Source organism: Typopeltis vanoorti, chromosome 6, assembly GCF_054136105.1.
Source record: "Typopeltis vanoorti isolate ZY-2024b chromosome 6, IOZ_Tvanoo_1.0, whole genome shotgun sequence".
Classification (NCBI taxonomy): Eukaryota; Metazoa; Arthropoda; class Arachnida; order Uropygi; family Thelyphonidae; genus Typopeltis; species Typopeltis vanoorti.
In genome coordinates this window covers 92,661,890-92,688,131 of record NC_143554.1, presented here as the reverse complement: position 1 = coordinate 92,688,131, position 26,242 = coordinate 92,661,890, and the positions used below count along the sequence as shown (strand labels likewise).

General features: G+C 34.9%; 1 protein-coding gene across 4 annotated transcripts in view; it reads right to left on the bottom strand.

Annotated features, from left to right (window-relative positions):
* LOC150105709 (histidine--tRNA ligase, cytoplasmic-like) overlaps window positions 1–26,242 on the bottom strand; it is a 169,298-nt gene that overhangs the window by 136,433 nt on the left and 6,623 nt on the right. For all 4 annotated transcript variants that reach the window (XM_090395024.1, XM_090395026.1, XM_090395027.1 and 1 more), the window contains exons 3-4: window positions 20,388–20,474; window positions 20,124–20,243 (exon numbers count right to left, since the gene is read on the bottom strand). In XM_090395024.1, the coding sequence (XP_090251150.1) occupies window positions 20,124–20,243; window positions 20,388–20,474 (207 nt within the window). The remainder of the gene's footprint in view (window positions 1–20,123; window positions 20,244–20,387; window positions 20,475–26,242) is intronic.

The following is a 26,242-nucleotide window of genomic DNA, read 5'->3' as shown; positions in this document are numbered from 1 at the left end:
TCAGATCTTATATTTCTATCGTCTAAGGCAGCGCTTCCCAAACTGTGGGCCGCGGCCCCCTTGGGGGCCATAGGTTTTGTTGAGGGGGGGCCGTGAAATAATGAAAACAAATTTAAAATGTTTTAAGACTAAGTATATTTTTTTTATTTTAAAAGAAACGTATTTAACTTTTATTATTTCTTTTTTGTTATTTTTTATATTTTAATAGAAAAATTCACACATTGGTGTTGGTTCACAAACTTTGCTTCCTGCATATTTCGGCGCTTAACGAATATTAGTCGATATTGCTTATTCATATGTTTCATTTCAAAGCAGTGGTTAATTGCATTTACTTCGAATGCTCTCCAAATCTTCCTGTCCCTTTCATCACACGTTCATAATCAGGGACTGTTGATATTGACTTTATATACATATCAAAACTCATTTTATATTATCACTGTCATCCGAGCTAGTTTTCTGTTACCAATAAAAGTTTCGCATATACTTCACACATAAAAAAAAGCTTAAACAAGTTCATGTGGGGATATAATAACTCGCTTGCAGTGGTAAAACGGTAAAACAACACACCCTCCCTAAGAGCCACTATACTGCAGAGGCAATAAAAATAAGTACTTTTATTATGCCAGTGAATAAGGCATGAGGAGTCTGTGTAATATATTTCTCAACAAATAGCGCAATTAGAGACAACTGGGATAAAAACACACTAATTAATGAATCACATGTCCCCTCATACAGAAACTATGCTGTATAGACTTAAACAAAACCATATGTTGCATGGACAAACACAATATCTAACTAAAAACTATTGTTATTAATTAGATGTGTGTGAGTTCGATTTCCCAAGGCGGCAATAAAATTCAACCGAACGTGTTAAAATTCGTAAAAGTGTTAAAACTAAGTAATATATATATATATATAATGAATGTTATGGCAGTTTCACATATGGAATTCGTTCGAAGAGAGTTAGCATTTCAACTCAATTGTCAGCTACGCTTTTATCTTTCGGTTGCGCGATCTTTTGTTAATACCACACCAATCATCTGCACGTTTTAATAAACAGACTGCCTTTGCTGTCTGTTTCGCGTTAGGCTTAATTACCGTAAAAGGAGAAAAGTCACAAAAGAGAAAAATGTTCCTGGTCCGGGAATTCCCTTATTCAGGTAATATTCACTAATTTCATGTTATTCGTCTGTGGTGTGCCAGTATCGGAAAGTGGTGATATTATTTGATCTATTATAGGTTAAAATATTTAACCCTGAGATGGATAAGTGGCTGATAAAAAAATGAAAAAAAATTCCCGCGAACAATCAGAAGAAGCAGAAACAGACCCCCCCAAAAAAAGGACAGTATTTCATATTTTACCAGAACAGCCCGCATCGTCTCAGAACCAAACAGTAAGAGGCAAAAAATGTAATATATGCATTTGATTTTTGCAACATTCGCTGTGTATGTTTTGTATTGAATATAAATATAATAAATATTATAATAATATATCTCTATTACGATTTTTTTTTTGAGGGGGGGGCCGTGAAATATTTTAATTTTTGCAGAGGGGGGGGCCCTGACATCCAGAAGTTTGGGAAGCACTGGTCTAAGGCACATTGTACCGTATCAATTCACCTATATCTTGGTCTTCCTCTGGGTCATTTTCCTGCCAACCTGGCAGAGAATACTTGTTTTGCTAATCTTTCCTCTCCCATTCTGTTTAAGTGACCATACCACCTGAAATTAGCTCTGCTAACGCATTCCTGGATGCCAACAATGTCACGTTCTTTCCTAATATCCTTGTTTTTAATATGATATTGCCATTGATGCCATCTGTTCACGCCTATAATCTTTCTCAGGACTCTCATATCTGTGGTCTCTAGTCTTTGGTCAAGTGTTTTACTTCTGACCCTGCTCTCAGATCCATAAGTTAAAACTGGTTTGAACACTGTCTTGTACACAGAGTGTTCTGACTAATTTCTCTCTTATTCCATATGAATTTATTCAATTGACTTCCCACCATACCAGCAGATCCTCTGATGCTATAATCATCATCATGCATGTTAAGGATTAGGCCTAGCATGGCCTGTTCTGGCCTTAAAAGTCATCGTTGAATCGTTTAAGAGGACGTCCTGGTTTTCTTTTTCCTAATGGTTTGTACTTTAAGGCTTGTTTTCGTAATCTTTCTGTTTTCATTCTTTGAATGTTCCATCCATTTATGTTTACATTTTTTATTTTTTTCTATTATTGGTTCTTGGTTTAATTCTTTCATAATTTCTATTGTGATCAAATAAGGTATACTTTGCAGTTTTTCTCATAAACTTCATTTCTGCTGTTGTTAATCTTTGTTTGTCTTTTTGTTTTATTGTCCAGATTTCGCTTCCATACATTAAGACTGGTAGGGCTAATATATTGTATACTTTTAGTCTGGTTTATTTTTGAACTAGGTTTGGTTTAAATATAGAATTAATTACACCTGTTATTTTTAAATATTGTGCAGTTTTTACGTTTATATCTTTTTCATTTTCATATGTGATCGTACATCCTAGATAGTTAAATGAATTCACCTGTTCCTAGATCTTGTTATCTATTACTATTTTAGTTCTTGCTGGATCTTGTCCTTTAAAGGCCACAGTTTTTGATTTTTCTGTTGATATTATCATACCATAATCTTTGGATATCTCATTTAGATCTAAAATAGCTTTCTGTAGTTTATCTTCAGAATTTGTAATTATTATTTGGTCGTTGGCAAAGAGGAGAGTGTTTAAATTTACTGTAGGAGAAAATTTAATTCCTTGATGTAAATTTTTATTCCATTTTATTATTATTTCATTTAAGTAGATATTAAAAAGAGTTGCTGAGAGGGGACATCCCTGTCGGACCCATTGGTTTATCTTTCTCGTATATGATGGCTCGTGATTTAATTTTATTTGTATTTGATTATTTTCATATATATATTTGTGATAGCTTTTAGGATATTATTTGGTATTTGTCTTTCTTTTAATATTTTAAATAATAGTTTCTTTTAACTTTGTCAAATGCTTTTTCAAAGTCAATAAATGCAATAGGTGTTTCTAAATTGTATTCTCTTCTTTTCTCTATTATTAATTTTAGGCAAAAGGCCAGGCCTATACATGATCGTCCTTTTCTAAATCCATTCTGTACTTCTAAAATAAAGTTTTTGGAATATTTCATTAGTTTGCTATTTAAGATTCTGCTATATATTTTGTAACAGGAATTTAGTATACTGATACCTCTATAGTTTTTAGGGTCATCTCTATTACCTTTTTTTAAAGATAGGAATCACGATTGCTTTTTTCCATTCTATTGGGGGGATACCAGTTGAATAAATTTTATTTAAAAATAATAAGAGTCTTTCTTTGAATCTAATTCCTGCATATTTATATAATTCTGAACCTAGTTTATCTTCTCTAGGTGATTTTCCATTCCTTGTTTCTTTCAGGCTGATTTCTAATTCTTCTTTAGTTATTTCCTTTTCATTTTCATTAATTGTTTGCCAGTTGTCTTTTTTAAAATATTTCTGTCCACAATTCTGTGTAGTAATTTAGAAATTCTTCTAATTTCAATTCAGTGTTTAATTTTATGTTTTCTTTGGTATCTGCATTTAAGTGTTTCAAAATTTTATATACATTGGGCCTTATTTTATATAAATCATGTTCTAAATTAGAAACAAATTTGTTCCATGATTCTCTATGTCTTTTTCTGACTTCTCTTTTAGCTATGGCTCTTATTCTTTTATATTCTATTTCTTCTTCTAATCTTTTACTGCTTAACCATTTGTGATAGGCTTCTTTTTTCTTTTTGATTATTGACTGATGCTATAATCAAATTCAGAATTATTGATTCTCATGTTCCTTCCACCACATGCTGCCTAGGACAGTTGTCCCTCAAGAAATTCAAAAATTCAGTTCCCTTATTGCTGCATGCTGTCTCCTTTACCCAGTTTATATCACTATAGTTGAAGTCCCCCATAATGATCCCTCACTTTGCACTTGCCAAACTAATTTACCTAAACATTTCCTGTTCATCACCAGTTATATTTCCTGGTCTGTAGTAACATCCTACTAAATATCTTGTTTTATAAACATCTATCTCACATGATATACTCCCAAAGCCATTAGTGTTATCTCCATTGTGATTCTACACCCTAAGAGGGCACAATTCATATCTTATCATCAGTAATAACACTCCATCACCAACTTTACTCTCCTCTCTTCTGCCATGCTATATCCTTTGATTTCTATCCCTGTTAGAACATCTTTCTCAGTTAATTAACCAAGTTTCATTTAATTGTGACTCAAGATTGATGGTAGGAAATTCTTCACTCTCTGAAGCAGGCAATGCAGAAGTGGATAATTTCTTAAAGAAAGAATCCATAATTTTTTGAAATTCTGTGACTTTCTCTTCTCACATAGGATTCTTGGTAGTGAGAAGCAGATTCCAACATAAATAAGAGCACTATCGTTAGGAGGAAAATGTTGTAATGCGCTTCTTCCTACCAAGAAATCCTATTCTTTACAGATAATATGGCAGAATTCAAGAAGTTGGAAAGCCTCCCCTACGTGTTTCAATGTAAGATGGCAACCTGGTGGTTGTTGCTGGTGATCACCAATTCCAAGACTTTTCAGTGCTCAATTCTGCAGCTAAGATTGAAAGAAATTTTCAGTTTCATTTGATTTCATCTACATCAGCACTTAAAATCATTCTGGCACCATTCTAAATTTACTCCTCATGTTGGAGGCTTAATGGATTTTTTTACAACACTCAAAAAGAATTAAAATAGAATTTAATACTTCCTATATTTCGTCCTAGTCACTAGGACATCTACAGGGATTACAAAAACAATTAATGTAACATATACACAAATAACAAACAATACTAAGCCCAACCACGTGGGTGACACTAAAGTCCTATCTAGGTAGAGCGCCCTCTAAGGGCAGTAGTAGGTGGCCTGGAATGTAAGGTGGGAACTCTGGTGATGAGTGTTTCCCAAATCTTTGGAAGCTTAATGCAACCGTATTTATTGAGATTTGGTTGGTTTTTGAGAGCTGCTGCTGCTTCTAAGAAAAGTCTCTCTTTCTTGAATTTCCTGTGGTGGAGCATGGTGGTTTTCTTCCATGATACCCTGTGGGTGGTGTCCAAAACATGGTCAGCCAAGCCTGAATGGCCATAGTTGTGTTTACATATGTACGACTTATGTTTCTCCAGGCGGATGGATGCTGATCTGCCTGTCTGTCCAAAGTACGCCAGTTTACAGGAACAGGGTACTTTGTAAACTCCAGGCAGCGAGAGAGGAGGGAGTTGATCTTTCGTAGAACGGATAAGGGTAGCAAGTTTGCAGTAGGGCTTATATGCTGTGTGTAGGTTGTACTTTTTTAGTATCTTGGCTATTTTTTCGAATGTGCCACGGATGTAGGGTATGGTGATGGCATTTTTAAAATCTTGTTGACGAGAAGGATGGGGAATGGGGGAGGAGTTGATTATTTTTTTGATACTGTGATCGCTGTAGCCATTGGAGAGGAAAGTGCTGTGTATGTGGTTAAGCTCAGTAGTGAGAGTGGTTCCACTGGAACAAAGATTGTGGGCTCTCTTGGTAAGAGTTTTAATAATGCCATATTGTTGAGAGGGGTGGTGGTTGGATAGTTTGTGAATGTATCTGCCTGTGTGTGTGGGTTTTCCGTATACGGTGATATGTAGATGATGTGTTCACAAAATAGATGTGGATATGTAGATGATGTGTTCTCTATTTGGCCTCATGGCCCAGACACGTTAGACTCCTTCCTCAGTCATCTCAATAGTCTACATCCAAGAATCCAGTTCACTATGGAAAAGGAAAAGAACAATTGTTTACCCTTCCTAGACACCTTAGTCACACGCCTGCCTAATGATACACTTACCTTCACCGTATACAGAAAACCCACACACACAGGCAGATACATTCACAAACTCTCCCACCACCACCACCCCTCTCAACAATATGGCATTATAAAAACTCTTACCAAGAGAGCCCACAATCTTTGTTCCAGTGGAACCGCCCTCACTACTGAGCTTAACCACATACACAGCACTTTCCTCTCCAATGGCTACAGCGATCACAGTATCAAAAAAATAATCAACTCCTCCCCCATTCCCCGTCCTTCTCGTCAACAAGATTTTAAAAATGCCATACCCTACATCTATGGCACATCCGAAAAAATAGCCAAGATACTAAAACAGTACAACCTACACAGGGAATATAAGCCCCACCGCAAACTTGCTACCCTTATCCGTTCTACGAAAGATCAGCTCCCTCCTCTCTCTCTGCCTGGAGTTTACAAAGTACCCTGTTCCTGTAAGCTGGCGTACTTTGGACAGACAGGCAGATCAGCATCCATCCGTCTAGAGGAACACAAGTCTTACATCTTCAAACACAACTATGGCCATTCAGGCTTGGCTGACCATGTTTTGGACACCACCCACAGGGTATCATGGAAGAAAACCACCATGCTCCACCACAGCAAATTCAAGAAAGAGAGACTTTTCTTAGAAGCAGCAGCAGCTCTCAAAAACCAACCAAATCTCAATAAATACGGTTGCATTAAGCTTCCGAAGATTTGGGAAACACTCATCACCAGAGTTCCCACCTTACATTCCAGGCCACCTACTACTGCCCTTAGAGGGCGCTCTACCTAAATAGGACTTTAGTGTCACCCACGTGGTTGGGCTTAGTATTGTTTGTTATTTGTGTATATGTTACATTAATTGTTTTTGATGTAACATATAACCAATCCCCGTAGATGTCCTAGTGACTAGGACGAAATATAGGAAGTATTAAATTCTATTTTAATTCTTTTTGAGTGTTGTAAAAAAATCCATTAAGCCTCCAACATGATGTCCTCACAGCACTTAAGCCTCTACACACGTATTTTAAATTTACTCCAGCTGTTCAGAATCATGACAGAAGTGAGGGGACAGTTTCGTCCACATACTTTCAATGGATTTCTATAGAATTTTCATTCCATATGGTCATGGTTAATAAAGTGCATTTTTAATGATGAATGCCTTCTAAAATTCTCTAAGAGGAAAAAATAGTCAAAACATTTACCTGGTTGATTACTTCATGGACCAATGACTACAGAAATGAAGGTGTATTAAGTAATAGAAAAATGCACTCTGATGTTGTTAATCAATATTTTTAAGTTTGATTCTAGTCACCAATTAGAGGAACTTTTTTTAAGCCTTTCTTCGACCAGTTCCCAAGTTAGCCAAGTGGGGGTTTTGCCTCATGGAAACTGTATTTTTAATTCCACAACTCAAGAAAACTAACCGCGGAACTCACCATTTCAGAAAATAACATATAGTGTTAGGAACCACAAGATGGTGACAGTTTTCTGCCATACTCTTCCCCAGATGCTAATTAAATTCAGTGATGGGCCAGCTGTCTGTGCAGACATTTATTATTTTACTCTTCCTGCATGTAGGAAAACTTCAATTCTGCATGCAACTCTTTGCTAAAGTAATCTTTGAAGATGCTACTTGTCATCTACTCTTTAATATTTTCCTATCAGTAAACTGGTAAAAAACTTTTCTTGTAATCCTTCAGCACCTACAATTTCCAATGTGGCAGATCAGCAAAAGCTTCAGTTTGCAACTGCCCTTGGCACTGTTATCCAAAGGCTGAGTCAGGTGATTTTTAAATACTCAGAAACATGGTGTGTCCATTTCCAAAAAAGACTGGTACAGTCTCATCATACTGAAGATTTGTTTAGCTATGTAGCTACCTTCTTCTTGATTGATTTTTCTCGTGAATATCTGTAGATTCTTTGTCTGTAGACAGTTTCTCCTGAAAGCATCATATTCTGGATGCCATACCAAATCCTGAGTTTGTTAATTCATGCATAACTTGCAGTATATTATTTTATTTTGCATTCTTAAATTTTTATTGGACTTTGCTGAGAACTTTTGAGACATATCACAATATTTTGTATGATCTAGTAATGAGATTGGGGTGCTTAAGGGTCAAAGCTGTATAACTAAGAGGAGACCTCCACCTAGCCTGTCAAGCAATGCACAGAAGTGACCAGGGCTTCAGACCTAATGTCCAATCCTCACATTCTCATGGTGCACCTTGTTAGGTATCTACCTGGATACTGAAAGAATGAGGATGGGCTAGCAATTTGGGATTTAACTGACCAAATTGCATTCTTATTGGCTTAAACCAAAATAAAAAAATTACGGTACAGCATGAGAGAATTTCATGCAGGCTGGGGGCATCGCCCGGTTAAACAACGCCCCTGTTGTTTTCGCCAGGGAACCAGGGCAAACATCAAAAAGTCAGCTACTGGAACAAATCCTAAAACACACCAACTCAATATCACCAGAGTTCAAGATCGGTACTATCAACATAAGAAGCCTTAATGGCAAAGAAATAGAGCTAACTGAGAAGTTGGATAAGTACCAGATCGACATAATAGGGATGCCTGGAACAAAAAAGACAAAAACTGGTGAGATCTTTTTGAGCAATAAATACAAAATGTTATTCAGGCAATGACAATCAAGGAAAAGAAGGAGTAATCATAGTATTCAACACTAAATACGAGGCTAATCTTCTTGAATGGCATCAAGTAGAGTGATGTGGGCAAATATCAGAATGGAGGATCTGGACAATGAGACTTATTTGTGCTGGTCCAACAGAAGTTCTGCTAAAGTAGAAGTGGAGGAATTTTTTGAGGCTTTAGAGAAAGCAACTGACACCACGAAAAATGAAAAGTTGGTCCTTGTTGGGGATCTAAATAGCAGAGTAGGAAATGATTGTCAGACATACAAATATATTTTGGGAAAATTTGGAGAAAAGAGCAAAGCTAATAATAATGGCAAATATCTGTTGAATTTCTGCTCAGGACATGGACTTGTTATTATTAACACATGTTCCAACATAAAAATGTGCACAAATTCACATGGAGAGAAGAGGCTAGGAATAAGAAAAGTCTCATTGACTATGTTATTGGTGATAGTGATGTTTTCTCACTGGTGCAGGACACGAGAGTATACAGAGGATTTGAAATTGTAAGTGATCACTATTTAGTCTTGAGCAGGATAAAATTAAATTTCATATTAAAAAGAAGAGCATGTAAAAAATTTTGAAGCGAATAAAAGTTGAGCAGCTCTGAGATGTGAACTCTAGACTAAAATATAAAAACATTATTCAAGAAAAAATGAAAGAGTTTGAGAACAGGAATCAAACTTTGGAGATTCAGTGGCAAGGTCTGAAGAAAACATTCATTGATTCAGCCAGAGAGGCATGTGGTGAGGTTGACTGCAAGGATAGAAAAATTAGAACTCCATGGTGGATACAGGAAGTTAAAGAGGCAGTGGCAGAAAACAAGAAAGCATATCAAAAGTGACAAATAAGTCAGTTTGTGATCTTAGAGAATACAGAGACAAATGTAAGAAAGCTAAACACTGTGTAAAACCTAGCTAAACAAAAGTCACGTCAAGAACATAGAAAATAAATATCAAGTAGGTGGCAAGATATTCTGGAGGTTGTTGAAGCAGCACAGAAATGGAGGAGAAGAGTGCTATAAAAGGAATTAGAGATCATAAAGGTGACATGAAAACAGGAGAAAAAGACATCCTTGAAGTATGGAGTAATTACTTCGAAGAATTGCTACATGAAACAAACAGTGATGACAGCATAGTGGTAAAAAACACTGACCAGGAACGTAGTCAGGAATACATATCCATACTTGAAGTAGAAAAAGCCATCAAAAGTCTGAAATGTGGAAAGGCAGCTAGAGTAGATATTTGACCAGAAATGCTCAAGTATGGAGGTATAAAATTCTTACAGTGGCTGCACTGAATAGTTCAGAGGTCTGGACAGAAGGACGAATTCCAGATGATTGGAGTAGAGCTCTCATAGATAAAAAGGAAATAAAACTGAATGAGAATTAGAGAGGTCTTTCTCTACTGAATGTTCCTGGTAAGATTTATGCCAGTATACTTGAGAAACAGTTGAGAAGGATTGTGGAAAAGAAGCTTGGTGAAGAACAAACTGGATTCAGGCCAAACAGGCTGTCAGGATCAAATTTTCACTTTACGATGTATTAAAATAGTTGAGAAGTCATGGGAATATAACAAAGATCTGTATTTAAGTTTTGTCGATCTGGCAAAGGCATATGACAAGGTGCCAAGAGAGAAGCTATTCAATACACTACAGTTATATGATGTCAATGGGGCATTATATCAAGCAATACTTAGTCTTTATTTGAGTTGTAAGTCAGCAGTTAGAATTGAAGGAAATACAGGATGATGGTTTAATGTTAAATCTGGTGTCAGACAAGGATGTACATTATCCCCTCTGTTATTCATTATCTATATGGATCACATTATGAAGGAAAGTGGTATTAAACCTGATATCAAAATTGGAGATGTTAATGTCAGCTCTTTGCTTTATTCGGATGATACTTGTAAATAAATCCGCTACAAGATTCTCTGATTAAATTGAATAACTGTTGTAATAGATATGGTATGAAGGTCAGCAATAAAAGACAAAGACAATGAAAATAGGTTGAAGCATGGAAAATATCAACTTCATTCTGAATGGAGAACCTATAGAACAAATAAAACATTTCAGTTACTTAGACACGATTTTTAGTGAAGATGGTAAATTAAATCTGGAAACAGACAACAGAATCAACAAAGTTGGTATGGTAGGAAGTCAACTGAATAAATTTATATGGAATAAGAGAGAAATTAGTCAAAACAGTGTATACAAGACAGTGTTCAAGCCAATTTTAACTTATGGATCTGAGAGATGGAAGTAAAACACTTGACCAAAGTGCAGATATGAGAGTCCTAAGAAAGATTAGGGGCATGAACGATGGCATTGATGGCAATATCATATTAAAAATGAAAATATTAGGAAAGAACTTGACATTGGTAGCATCCAGGCATGTGTTAGCAGAGCTTATCTCAGGAAGTATGGTAACTTATACAAAATAGGAGAGGAAAGATTAGCAAAACAAGTGTTCTCTACCATGTTGGATGGAAAAAGACCCAGAGGAAGATATAGGTGGATTGGTATGGTCATAAGTAACTTAGAAGATAGAAATATAAGATCTGGAAATGTCAGAGTCTTGACAGGAACAGACTGATTTGGAGGAAAATTGTAGATAAGAATGTTAGTATTGATAAATTTTTCATGTAGTACTATCATATCCTGTACACCCCTTGAGAGTAAATGTCAGGAATTTGATGATGATGACAGTAATGACATATTTACAACTTTTCTATTATTTGCATTATATTTTTGTGTGTAGGTTGAATTAACAGCACATAATGATGTGCCTGATCTATTGCTTTGATTGATTTTCCACCTTATGGTCTAATAGTGAGTAAGGTGTTTTTTTGCTTAATGTCAACACATTTGTTATCATATATTGTCTGACTGCTTATGTAGCACTTTATCACTCTGTTAATAATTCTCTAATAACTGTGTATATTTAAATTCCCAATTTAAATATAGACAGTTATAGGCTTCTATTAATTAAATTTATATGAAATGCTATCAAAATGAAGTTACAACAAATGAAACCTATGGGTGCTTTATTCAATGTCAGTTCAGTGTAGAGACTAAGGATAAAGAGGCTGAATGCTGAGCAAGTCATGCAAGCACTGTGTGGAGAATGATTGATCAACTCCGCTCACTCTTGCTCAATGGTTATTTATTAGATTTTCCTAATCACATCTATGAATTAGTCATGAAAAAAGAAAAAAAAAACAAAACAGCTAAATATCAAGTCACATAAGTCTGAAATTGCATATGCCTAACTTGCTTAAAAAGAGGATTTATTGTACTGCTGATATTTTGCTATATATATATTCAAGTATCCTTAGACCACACAGCACTTGTCCGAACCACAAGACAAGTATTCAGTGAAAATCATTTAAACTGTAATGTAAAAATTAATAACAATAAGTAAAGAACTGAAGTCCTAGTGAGCACCCTCTAGAACTAGAGGGTAAATTTAGAGTAAATTAACATAGCTAAGCTTGTTTGAGATTACAGTTTCTAAGTAGAATTGTTTTTTCTTCCATCTGACTGCATGAAAGGAAATTTCCAAAGCTCCTGATCTACCTAACTTACTATAATAATAGTAGCATATGTATTTCATATTCTTCAAGGTAGATATTAACAGTTCTTCCTATATGACCAAAAGAGACTAATTAATGGGCACATAGAACTTTGTAAACTTCTGGATGTATTAAAAATAGAGTTGAATGATAAGAGTCGTTAGTTTAGGTGCATATGATTATATTTATTTACATAATACCCTTGATATCTTTTCAGATATGTTCCAATAGTGAATAGGAATGATTTTGCTACAATTTTGTACAAATAAATAAGTATGCAAATAAATAAATAATTTGTGTCAATGCTAAATAAGAACAGTTCAGTACAATATTACTGTAACATATAGCCTTGGCACATGACCCTCAACCAAGAGCACCATGTGCATAGAGGTTGCTCACTTTCATCTAAAAGCATGAAAGGTGGTCTGCTACATAGTGGCAATGTTTTACTTGGTATGATGTTAATTCAGTTTCACAACTGAGAAAATGAACTTTTTTTTTTTAATCTCAAATCTCGGTAGTATCTATGAGTATCTATAATTTTTTCATTAGTTCATTTAATTTGCTTTGTATAATATACTGTAGTTCATTCTCAGTTTCAGACTACTAAGAATCACTTATATTAACATCACATTCCAAATCAGATGAAACAATTATATCAAGCAATTCTAGTGGTGTAGGGAGATTGGGCTTATGTGAGCAATAGGACTTAGGGAAGACGTGGATAGGAAATTTCATTTTTATTCTTAGCACATATTTCCTTTGCACAGTGGTTATGCAAAAAAGAACAATTTCTCCAAGGCTTTTCAGCACACTACCCCATCAAAACAGCAAAAGGAAGAGACTGGTTAATCTATTTCCCAAATTGTTCAACATGTGTAGGAAACTTTATTTGGTACTAATAGTGTCTCTTGATCCTCAAGTTTTATCTGAATATATGCCCAATTGCATTTTTAACAAATTATATATGTTGTATCTCCTTCACTGCAAAAATACCACAAGAGCCTAGTCACCTGTAAACTATTTTCTTGACTGTTCAATACATGTGGCAAATGTTAAATGACAAAACTATCTGGACAAATTCTGTTATATCTGTGTTACATGAAATTTATACACATAAATAAAACAAAGATCATATGCGCCAACAGAAAACAATTATGAGTTTTCTGTATGAGCACATGATCTTTATTTTATTCACAGCAGAACATTGTGCTCAAGAAGCACATTCACAATAATGTTCTTCTGTTACAAACATGCTATACGTCCATAATAAATTTAGTTTAATCCTTTATCCAAGTGTGAGCAAACAAAGTTTGCACCTGAAAGTATCTTCAGGACTGGGGTAAGGTGGTGCAACACCAGGATAACTCCTTGCAAAGGTGGAGCAAGCTACCAACACTCCTATCTCTGTATCTCCCATAATGCAAAACACATCTCCTTGCGGATATGTCTAATGCTATGCATTAGGGGAAGGACCACTACCCAGACTAGTTTCGACCTTTATTGAGGTCTCTTCAGTGGGAGCCAGGCCCAAGTGGAGATACCAGGCTGAAGCATTAGCAAGTCATCTCTACCTATAGGAGTTGCCAAATGGTGTGCCACCCTTTTTTAATAAATTACTCTGGATTTAAAGAAAGATGTTGAAAGTTTATTTTTGACTTGGTTAGACTATAATAAATTTAGTTTAATCCTTTATCCAAGTGTGAGCAAACAAAGTTTGCGCCTGAAAGTATCTTCAGGACTGGGGTAAGGTGGTACAACACCAGGGCAAATCTTTCTCTAAATCCAGAGTAATTTATTCAAAAAGGGTGGCACACCATTTAGCAACTCCTATAGGTAGAGATGACTTGCTAATGCTTCAGCCTGGTATCTCCACTTGGGCCTGGCTCCCACTGAAGAGACCTCAATAAAGGTCGAAACTAGTCTGGGTAGTGGCCCTTCCCTTAATGCATAACATTAGACATATCCACAAGGAGATGTGTTTTGCATTATGGGAGATACAGAGATAGGATTGTTGGTAGCTTGCTCCACCTTTGCAAGGAGTTGCCCTGGTGTTGTTCCACCTTACCCCAGTCCTGAAGATACTTTCAGGCGCAAACTTTGTTTGCTCACACTTGGATAAAGGATTAAACTAAATTTATTATAGTCTAACCAAGTGAAAAATAAACTTTCAACATGCTATACGTCCATATTATGTGAATCTCAACTTTGCCACTACTACAAAAACAAAAATAACTTTATTAACAATTTTATCTGAATATATATAAACGGATTGACAATATTTAGAATCTTTACTTAGCTGATGAAATAACTGTCACTTTTGTGCTCAGTGTTCGATAGCTAAACATTATCAGATCCCATAAACTATGGATGCCTAATAATAAATAAATTAATATATTAAATTAATTTAATATTAATATATTAAATTAATCTGCTGACTAATTTTTCAATGAGGAATTAATAATTTTCCATAAAGAAATTGAAAATTGTCCAAAAGGACTTAACGAAAGAAGACCAAATTGCTTAACCATAAGGGAATAATACTAACAGAGTGGTGGACAGACAGTTGTCGAGTGCCCTCACTCAATGGGTCCTTGGAGGTGTCATGTAGTAGTAGTAATAATAATAATAATAATCTATACAGTTAAATGGTTTGTGGATGAAGACTGTCTTCCTTAACTTAGGATACTGGATTATTATATATATGGTTACTTCAAAACATTTTACTTAAAAGGTAATTTTTTTATATACAGTAGAATCCACTTATTGTGATTGTGGATAATATTATCAATCGGCTATTGTTATCAAAATCAGTCGGTCCCAAAACACAGCATTTAAAATGAATTAAAAATAATCCATCTATTATAATCAAAGTTCGGGTTATTGTTATCAAAATCCTCAAATGTTTAGCCTTTTGCATCTCAGGATTCTACGAAACAAGGGTTAATCAGGAGAAAATTTGACAAAGAACATTTGTCGAAATCTGACTTTTTTTGTTACTTTCTTTAATCTTATTCTTCCGTAAATCTTATATCTTCCAGGTAAATGTAGGTGAGTAATCTTAATCATCCATAAATCTTAAATCTTCCAGGCAAATGCAGGAAGGGGGGGGGGTATAAATACAGTCTAATTGTGATTTTTCGAGTTTATTTTCATGTTCTCTTTCAGTATTGACTTTAAGTGCTTGTTAAAACAGCCCTTAGCATTATGGCAGAAGCAAGTAAAAAATGTAAAAATTTATCTTTTCAAGAAAAGCAAAGAATTTTTTTTTGGAGTGCTATGATAAGTTGCCCAAAATGAGTCAGCGTAGTGCGGCTGTACATTTAAAAATTTCACAACCACTCTTGCATAAGATCTTAAAAAACAAATCAAACATTGAAACTTCAGCTCTTACTAAAAAGAAGATAGATCGGAAGATATCCCGATCTGGTAAGGATACTCAAGTTGAATCAGCATTAGAAATTTGGTTTAGTATTGTTCGCGAAAAAGATGCTTCGATTAATGGCCCTTTGATGCATCAAAAAGCAGAAGAAATTGCAAAAACAATGGGCAAAGAAAATTTCACAGCAACTGATGGATGGTTGAACAGGTGGAAAAAGCGATAGAATATTGTGTACAAGTGTATTCATGGTTAAAGAAAAAGTGTTGATTTTTTATCAGCTGAGGCATGGATTAAGACCGAGTGGCCAAAAATTATTGCTGAATATTCTCCTGAGGATACTTATAATGCAGACGAAACAGGACTCTATTTTCATGCAATGCCTGAGCATACTTATTTGTTTAAAAATGAAAGTACTAAAGTATTTAAATCTTCAAAAGTGCATTCTTTGACAGTACTTTTTTGTGCTAATATGAAAGGTGAGAACCGAGAGCTCCTAATGAGTGGAAAAAGTAAAAATCCCCAGTGTTTTAAAGGTGTCAAAAGTTTGCCTGTTGATTACTGTTCTAGTGAAAATGCTTGGATGACTAATGAAATTTTCAACAATTGGTTAGTTAAGTGGGATCTTAAATTAAAGTGAAAACTCTTGTTAGTAGACAACTGCACTGCACACATACAAACAATTTATCATTAGAGAACATCAAAGTAATTTTTTGCCTTCAAACACTACATCGTTAATTCAACCATGTGACTAAGGCAACATACAAGCTTTTCAAAGCGCAGGGAAGTTTGTGCGAGAATTATAGCTGAACTTGATTATATAAAAGACCAATCTAATGCAAGTGCAATTGCAAAAAAAGATTTCCCTTCTTGTTGCACTGCATTTGGTAACAATGTCATTGAAGCAAGTCTCAGAGAAGACTAACTGGTAATTAGCTTATGGAATTAATATAAAGTATATTAATTAAAGGCATTATTTTAATGAATAACTTCTATATTTCGGCAACATCACATTGCCATCTTCAGGAACATAAAAATATGGTATGTGCATGCAGGCACTAACAAAAGCAAATGAGGAAGAAAGCAAGAAACCAGTATTGCTCGTAAAGTTCTAATGGTGCCCTCTGGCAGGCTAATCTGGTTGTCTTGGCCGTTAGGCTGAAGTTCTCATAATGTAAGTCTCCCAAATTTGGGGTAGTTTCATGCACCCAAATTTGTTGAGGTTTGGAACTTTTTTAGAGCTGCTGATGATTCCTTGAATAATCTTTCGTATTTAAACTTGCTCCGGTGTATTATTTTAGTTTTCTTCCAACGAATTCTATGGTGGGTATCTAAGGCATGATCTGCCAGCCCAGAGCGGCTGTACTGGTGAAACAGGATGTAGCCGTTGTGTTCTGAAATCCTGATATTTGCTGTCCTGCCTGTTTGGTCAAAGTAGGACAATTTGCAACTGCAAGGGACCTGGCATAAACCAGGTAGGTCTAAGGGGAGTGGTTGGTCTTTGGTAGAACAGATAAGGGATGCCAACTTTTTATATGGTCTGTAACAAGAAGTAAGGTCATATTTTTTGAGGATATTGGTTATTTTCTCAGAGGTACCCTGGATGTAGGGGATGGTGATAGATTTGGTGTAATCTTTATTGTGGAGGGGAGGAGGGGGGGTTGTGGTTTACTGGTTTTAGTATTTTTTGGATTTTTTGGGGGTTATAGCCAATGGCTATAGCCTCCAAAGTGTTGAGGATGTGGTTTAGTTCAGTGGTTAGGGCCTTGTCATCTGAGCAGATTAATTTTGCCCTGTTATATAGTATTTTTATAACCCCATATTGTTGTGGAGGGGGGGGGGGAATTGCTGGTGAATGTATCTGCCAGTATGGGTGGGGTTTCTGTAAACAGAGAAAACCAAAGATCCATCAAGCTGGCGAGTGATTAAAGTGTCTAGGAAGGGGAGGGTGTTGTTTTCCTCTTTTTCTAAGGTGAACTGGACTCTGGGGTGTTGGTTGTTTGAGTGTGTTAGGAAGGAGTGGAGTGTATCTGAGCCACTTGGCCAAATAGCGAACACATCATCAACGTATCGAAGCCAAATAGTGGGTTTTTGTGGGGCGGAGTTTAAGGCTTTCACTTCAAAGGTTTCCATAAAGAAATTGGCCAAGGGTGGGGAAAGTGGCGAACCCATGGATGTCCCCTCTATCTGTTTGTAGAATTTTCCTTGCCAAACGAAATAGCCTGAGTTCATTGTAAACTGAAATAGGGCTGAGATATCGGGAGGAAACTTGGCTTGGATGAGCTCTAGGGGGTTTCTTTGAGTGGGACATTAGTGAATAGGGAGGAGACATCAAAACTGACCATTATGTCAGTGTGTTGGAGTGAGAGGTTTTCTACACTGGCTTTAAAGTGGGCCGAGTTTTTTTATGTGTGATGGTGTGTTGCCAGTATAGTGTGTGAGCGTTTTGGCAAAATGTTTGGCTAATTTATATGTGGGGGAATCAATGCCATCCACTATGGGACGTAATGGCACATTTTGTTTATGTATTTTTGGGAGTCCATATAATCGGGGGGGGGGGAGGTTCTAGAGTTATAAGGTTTTAGTTTGTTAGTGACTTCCACAGGCCAAGAAGTGACTTTCTTAAGGAGTCTGTGGAGAGTTCTAATCTGAGAGCTGGTAGGATTATATTCAATAGGGAGGTAAGTAGTATGGTCTAGTACTAAAGTACTTTTGATTGAGCACCACAGTGGCGTTTCCCTTATCCGCTTTGGTGATTACTATTTTCTTGTTTTTCTTCATTTCTAGTAGGGCTGCATATTCGTTTCTGGATAAGTTGGTTTTTGGAGGTTTTGCTTTGGTGAGAACACCGGCTACATCCAGTCTGACGTTGTTGGCAATATTGTTAGGAAGGTTGCGAATCCCACGTTCTATTTGGGTCATGATTTCCTCGGCAGGTATTCTTTTAGGAGCTAGGGCGAAATTGTGGCCACGTGAAAGTGCGGTGAATGCTTCTGGCTTTAAATTCAGGTTTTATAGTTAGAATTAATCTGCTCAGATGACAAGGCCCTAACCACTGAACTAAACCACATTCTCAACACTTTCTTAGCCAATGGCTATAACCCCCAAAAAATCCAAAAAATACTAAAACCAGTAAACCACAACCCCCCCCCCCCTCCACAATAAAGATTACACTAAATCTATCACCATCCCCTACATCCAGGACACCTCTAAGAAAATAACCAATATCCTCAAAAAATATGACCTTACTTCTTGTTACAGACCATATAAAAAGTTGGCATCCCTTATCCACTCTACCAAAGACCAACCACTCTCCCCCCTAGACCTACCTGATGTATACCAGGTCCCTTGCAGCTGCAAATTGTCCTACTTTGGCCAAACAGGCAGGACAGCAAATATCAGGATTTCAGAACACAAAGACTACATCCTGTTTCACCAGTACAGCCACTCTGGGCTAGCAGACCATGCCTTAGATACCCACCATAGAATTTGTTGGAAGAAAACTAAAATAATACACCGTAGCAAGTTTAAATATATGAAAGATTATTCAAGGAATCATCAGCAGCTCTAAAAAATGTTCCAAACCTCAACAAATTTGGGTGCATGAAACTACCCCAAATTTCAGAGACTTACATTATGAGAACTTCAGCCCAACGGCCAAGACAACCAAATTAGCCTGCCAGAGGGCACCATTAGGACTTTAGGAACAATATTAGTTTCTTGCTTTCTTCCTCATTTGCTTTTGTTAGTGCCTGCATGCACATACCATATTTTTATGTTCCTGAAGATGGCAACGTGACGTTGCCGAAATATAGAAGTCATTCATTAAAGTTGCTTTTAATTAATATACTTTATATGCATTGTTAATTCCATAAGCTAATTACCAGTTATGTATGACCAACGTATAAGCCTTGCTACTAGAACTCAGAGAAGATTATTGAAAATACTGCTTCCAAAAAAAGGTGGGTTTTTTTAAGACAAACTCTGAAACTCCTTCTTCAGAAGAATTTGAATATCTTATAAATGAAATTTTTGAGAAAACCCCAGATGGTATGTCAAAAGAAGAATTTGTAAATTGGTATATTGATAACAATGTCGAAGTGATGGCTACAATGACAGCGTCAGAAATATGCCAAGCTGCTTCTGATGAGAACTTTAAACTAATAGAAGAAAGTGAATCTAATACAAGTATAGAAGAACAAATTTTAGAAGCTCCTCCAATCAATTCAAGAAGCTCTATGAGAATACTTCATTGCAGTGTGCAACATAGACCGACAAACTTTGAAAGCCGTATGAGTATGAGCAATTTATTCATGAACTCCTATATTCAAAGACACGACAGACAACACTAGATAAGTTTTTAAAATAAATTTTATGTTGTTGATTATTAAAAAGTTGTTTATAACAATAAATTAAATTAAATAATGTTCACAACAATAAATTGAAATAAATTATGCAATTTTTTAAATCCTTTTGCTTAATGTTATCAGTCAGTTATCATTATCAAAAAGCGACTGTCCTAAAGTGATCATAATAAGCACCGTCTACTGTATTATTTAATGCTTTCATTATTTCTTTAATATACTTAAATTATGCAGTAAGATTAAACTGTGGTATTCCGACTTACTTTCAGCTCTAAAATTGGTGTATCTATTGTCACTGCTCCATGTCTTTTGAAACATTCTGTTATCCTATCAAATATTTGATGCCTTATTATCATCTCACTGGGACTACAGTCTCTTGTACCCTAAAATTTGTTTAAATTATTAATTTTAAGTAGGTTTATTCATTTACTGTTTTAAAGGAATATAACCATACAGTCATTAAAACAGAATATAAATGAATGCACAATTTTTAATATATATATATATATATATATATATATACTGACTTTCGGAACTGTAAGTTCTCTTTGACTTGCATAATCCTTTATTATTCCTTTTTCTTCTTCTACAGATCTAATTGCATCTTCATAGACCTGTAAGCAAAATTATTCTAATAAATCAAACACAATAATTTTACAGATGTTACTGTAAGAAGTTTCACAGCATAATCCCTTGGATTCACACAAAATTATACTTAATAAGAAATTATATACTTGCTTTTTTGTTTTTTTTATCTTTACCAAGCATAAACATGTGAAGTAACTTCAAGATAAGCTACTCATATATAGAGGCACATAACTACACATTAGATTGCCTCATTTTGTATTCTATAATTCACAGTAACTTCCTTCAGAACAAATACATTTCCACGCACTTTGAAAGGAATTACTACTTAGACTGGTTTCAACTGTTGAGATCTCATCAGTGGGAGCTAGACACATGGAGACAACAAGAACTAAATCAATATAGAAGTAGGAAAATGGTGTATCACCATATCATTAAAATATTCTGGATGAGAGAATTGTAGAAAAGATTGGCACTTGGCTGCAAAATAAATTACACTTAACAAGAAGTTAATATGGTGATGCACCATCTTTCTACTTGTATATGGAAACACGACAGAGTGGCAACAGGCATGAATTCCACAAATTACTAAATTTCTACTGTACTGAACTGTAAATTCTACAAAAACTAGGGTTTATTTTTATTGGGTTTTTTTTTTGTTTTTTTTTTTAGATAAAAAACTAGAACATCCAGAGGAAAACAAGCCCTAAGACCACTGCGAATTTGGTGATAGAAATTTAAAGATAAGTAGCTGGCGAACTATTTACTAACTGTTAACACATCAGTCCAACATACAGTCAACAGTTACTATACAAACTTGTAAGGAACCAATGAAATACAGTAGTTTGATATACTGAATTTCTATACAGAATATTGATGCTATAGAGCTTTAGCTATGTATTTAGATAATTTAAATTTAAAGATAAGTAGCTGGCGAACTATTTACTAACTGTTAACACATCAGTCCAACATACAGTCAACAGTTACTATACAAACTTGTAAGGAACCAATGAAATACAGTAGTTTGATATACTGAATTTCTATACAGAATATTGATGCTATAGAGCTTTAGCTATGTATTTAGATAATTTTCTATAGTGAGTGAATTTGCTATAGTGGTGTTCATTATCATGAGAATTAACTGCATGCAACTCATGATTCAGCCCTCACTCCTCCTCCTTACAATGGATTCAGTTAATTGGGACACATCGGGACTAGGATACTTTGTCTCAATTAAGCGACTGTCCCAATTATGCAAAATTTTATGAAAAAAGCTAAAATATCCCAAAAAGTTTAAAAAACTAAACATACACATGCATATGTGTATGTATCAACTGATACATACACATATGTATCAGTATCCCTAAAAAGGTTAATTATAGTGGGTATCTATGAAAGAAGAGTATTTTCCCTAACAATTATTTTGGAGAAAATTATTGTTAGGGAAAATAATTCAGATACCTAATTCAGATAAATCAGTGCTTTATCTGAATTAGGTATCTAATTCAGATAAAGCACTGATTTCATTGCCTTCTTGCATAAAGTAGCATTGTAATTCAGCAATAAATTTCATGGCTTCCTGGTTAGTTACTCGCTCATGTTCAAGTGTGTTATCCTCATTACTTTCCATATCTTCTGGGGTCTTCAGGTGTTTTGTTTCCATTTGTTCGACAATCACATCCTCACAATCTTCATTTTCATTGTAACATTGAAGGCTACTATCAGTGAATAAAAACTCTTCATAATTTCTGACATGTTGCAGTTCCAAAATGATTTCATTTTCATTCCAGATATGTCAGTCATATCTGGCATTTCCTGGTCTGAATTCTTAAATGAGCAAAGAATTCTTTTGCTACTTATTTCTCATGAATTATCTGCAACAAACTGTGCTGCCTGTAAAATGGTAACCTTTGCACTGATTTCTTTGGCCACTGAAGATGATGTCAGTAGGTTTTCTTCAATTGTTTCAAGAATGTAGTGTATCAACCTTCTGAGATATAATGTCTTCAATTTTTTTTTTTTTTTTTTTTTTTGATTCCCATGTCCAGTGGCTGTACCAGGGATGTGGTGTTAGCAGGAAGAAATTTCAAACAATCTAATTGAAGGTGTGCCACACAGTTGTCCTTTTGGACTTTTTCTTGAATTTCATTGCAATTCTGCATCCCAACTCATTAGCTATTTCTGAAAAATAACAGAATTCATCCATGCATTCTTGTTGGCATAATACAGAACTGGCAAACTACCCCTTCTAAGTTCTGTAAAGCATCAAGGCTTGGTGCTTTTTCCAATAACCAACAGCTTCTGATTTTCCATCATGATAACCAACCAACCATCTGTAGATTTAAAGCTCACACGGTCCAGCTTTCTAGCTAACTCTTCTGATTTGGTTTTTAACACTTGAACATTAACAGGCACACCTCATCCAGTTACAATAGAGAACCTTGATTGAGAGCCTCCGCAATGTCTGGATCCTTGACTTCTCACTTCCGTTTTTTTTTGGATTTTTCCTGTTGTCCACTGAGCAATGCCCATTCTTCTCACAATTTGTCCTGCTGGCCTAACAAACATGCAATTGTAGATTTTGGAACACCAGTTATCTCTCCCAGCTGATGATGAGTGGTGTTATATAGTTGACTTTTCATTTTGTCAAGTAAGCCAGTTTTATCTGCTAATGTATAGATCTTTTCTTGGCATCTTGACAGAGACCTTATAAAAACAAAAAAAAAATAAATAAATAAATACACTGTTTGTTATACTTTTTACTAAAAAAATTTAACACACACCTGTTTTAATCAAAAGTATGCTACCTGAAAGTTGTTATTTGGTCCTTTTCATTAAAATTGAAACATATTATTTGATTTTTAAGACTATGGATTTAATAAACATTTATACAAATCATCTACTAGTTTCGCTAGCTGCAACTGTCTAGCTTTGTCAAGACGAGAAAGGTTATGCTAGTATTAAATGCAAAAAACAAAGGAATGAATGGTTTAAAAAGAGTTAGACAAATTGGAGAGCATGCATGACATCACACACATAAGGCGTGAAGACTTATTGTTATTAAGTCATGTTTTATAATTTTCCACGTAATTTAGTTCCATTAAACTTAATGAATTTAACAGATTTTTCCACACGTCTTTTAATATTATTCCCTGGTTTCTATTGAGATTATTTCCTGTTCATAGGACTACTGCAGCTTCTTTAAAAATTTTACATCTAAAATCCTCTTCGATATATGGCATGGAACTGTTATCCCAATCTATTGAATGGTTTAAAGTTGAGAAATGATGTGCTAACCCTGAGGTGTCTGTTTTATTATGATTGACATCTCCGATATGTTCCTTCTTTCGAATTTCTAGGCTTCTTGAAGTTTGGCCTATGTAGGTAAATCCACACATACATGGTATGCTATACACCTGCATATTTGTAGAAAGCGACGCTATCCTTAGGTGATCTTAATAACTGCTTTGTAGTTGTGGTAGGTCATTAAGATCCCCTAAGGATAGCGATAGTTTTTTATGCTGTATTGCTTTTTAAATACAATGCTCTTTACAAAATTAAATGATAATTTTGAAACAGAAGAAATTATGGATTCAACTATATTTTATAGCCAAATGTAGAAAGAAACTGAAGTTTCGAAATTTACCACAGTAAATTTGAAAACTAATTAAATAAGTCATGTTCTCCTAAACAGAGTTTAGGAGAACATGACTGGAATTTCCCAATTGGAATTGGTGTGGACTATTTAAACCACAAGAACTCTGGCCAGCAACCTGGATATTTTCCATTTATTAGTACAGTGATTAAGTTTCACCAGCCTGACAGCAGTTTCGAATTGGATTTTATCAAAGATTAGGCTTCAAATTGACCAAGTTAAAAAAACTTCGAGCTACAAGTGGAAATAAAAAAAATTCATTCAGTACTATAATTAACCCATGTCAGCTATATTCATCATACGTGATCTCTCGGCAGATGCATAATAAAATATTAAACTATAGAGCTCAGAGGCTTATATTTATCTTAAGTACAATATTGTAATAGAGACTATTAAAGATTTATCCAGATTTTATAGCAAAATATGGAAACAAACAAAAGCAAGAAATGTAAAAAAAAAAAAAAAAATTCATATTTTCAAACATTTACTAGGAGGCTTCTGGGAAAGTTATGTTCTTTCAAACTCTCTAGTAAATTTTCAAAACTTTAAGCTTCCTTCTACATTCAGTTATAAAATATGGATGAATTCATAATATCCTCCATTTCAATAACTCCCTTATTTCAAACTGAAACTTCTTTGCTATCTACTTTAATATTTGACAGTTATTATATTTAAGGAAAGTAAAATTTTGTTTTCTCTTTTTATCAAAGATGATCCTAAAAGTCTTTATTCTTGTAATGCAAAATAAACAGAAGTACAAGATATTAAAGATAGATGCTTATTTTGTAGCCAAATATATATATATATAGAGAGAGAGAGAGAAATAAAGACAAGGAATCTTATGAGAATATAGTCTTTGGCATTAGAATTGCCTTAACTTGCACTACTTAAGAAACTTTCCAAATTTTTTAAGTAGTGTATAAAATATGGATTGATCTGCTTATTTTACAATGCTGAAATGAATACATTTAGGCTCTTCGTTGATAATTACTCTTATGCACTGGCCACTGTTCAATTATGAAAAATACAACTCTCTGAAGCAGAATTGCTTTGGTATTGAATGAAGATTCTTGTCATTTTAGGGTTTCTGCCTAATCCCTAATAAACAAATAAATAAATAAACCAGTTCAAAAACAGTTGTCAGGCCATTTAAACCTTAATCAAAAGAATTAATAAAAGGTGAATATGTGAACACCTGGACAGTGCTCAGTCTTAAGTAGTGCAAGCTAAGGTAACTCCAATGCCAAAGATTGTATTCTCATAAGCTTTCCGGTTAGTTTTCAAAATTTTCAAAGTTTATATATATATATACTAGGGAGGCTCTGCCCCCCCCCCCCCGAGTTCCAGACTGGTAGGCCAGTTCTCCTTGAATTCTGATAACTCGAATTTTGAAGACTCGACACTCAGGGTAGCCCGAGTTTCAAAACGTTTCAAATAACTTTACAAAAAATGTGACACAAAAACGTTACATAAAAAGGCTTATCATTTTATATCTATCTATCTATCTATCTATATATATATATATATATATATATATATATAGGCTTTTTTTTTTCCATGTTACATGATTAAATGAAGTATTATAACACATTTTTGTAATCTTTCTTCATTCTGAAATTTTGATTATAGTTGTGGCAAAGAATGTATTTTTTATGTTCTGCAAAGTGGATGTTCACAGATCTCCAAGTCTGTCCTTAATATGAGAAGTTGCAAGAACAATGAACCATGTAAAAACCTGGAACACAGAATAGAGGAGAGGAACTGGATCGTTAAGAGAGAAGCTTAGAGCTGCTAGCATCCAGTGAAGTTTGAAAGCAGTGTAAATATTGCATTTTTTAAGAGTTCTCACTATTTTTTCTGAGGTGCCCTTGATATAGTAACAGCAGTACTATAATCAGTGGCGTAGCTGGGGGGGGTACGGAGGGGACATCCGCCCCGGGCGGCACTTTTCACGTGAGACACTTTAATTTTCAACGATTCTTCTATTTATGTTAACTTAGTAATTTTATTGCTTAATTAATAATTAGTTTTCAACAACTACACTTACAACTAAAATAAACATAAGCATAGTGTTTTAATTTCTTTCCCTACGTCGTTTTGACTTTTTGTAATATTTTTGGTGTGTATGGAGAGGAGTGGCAA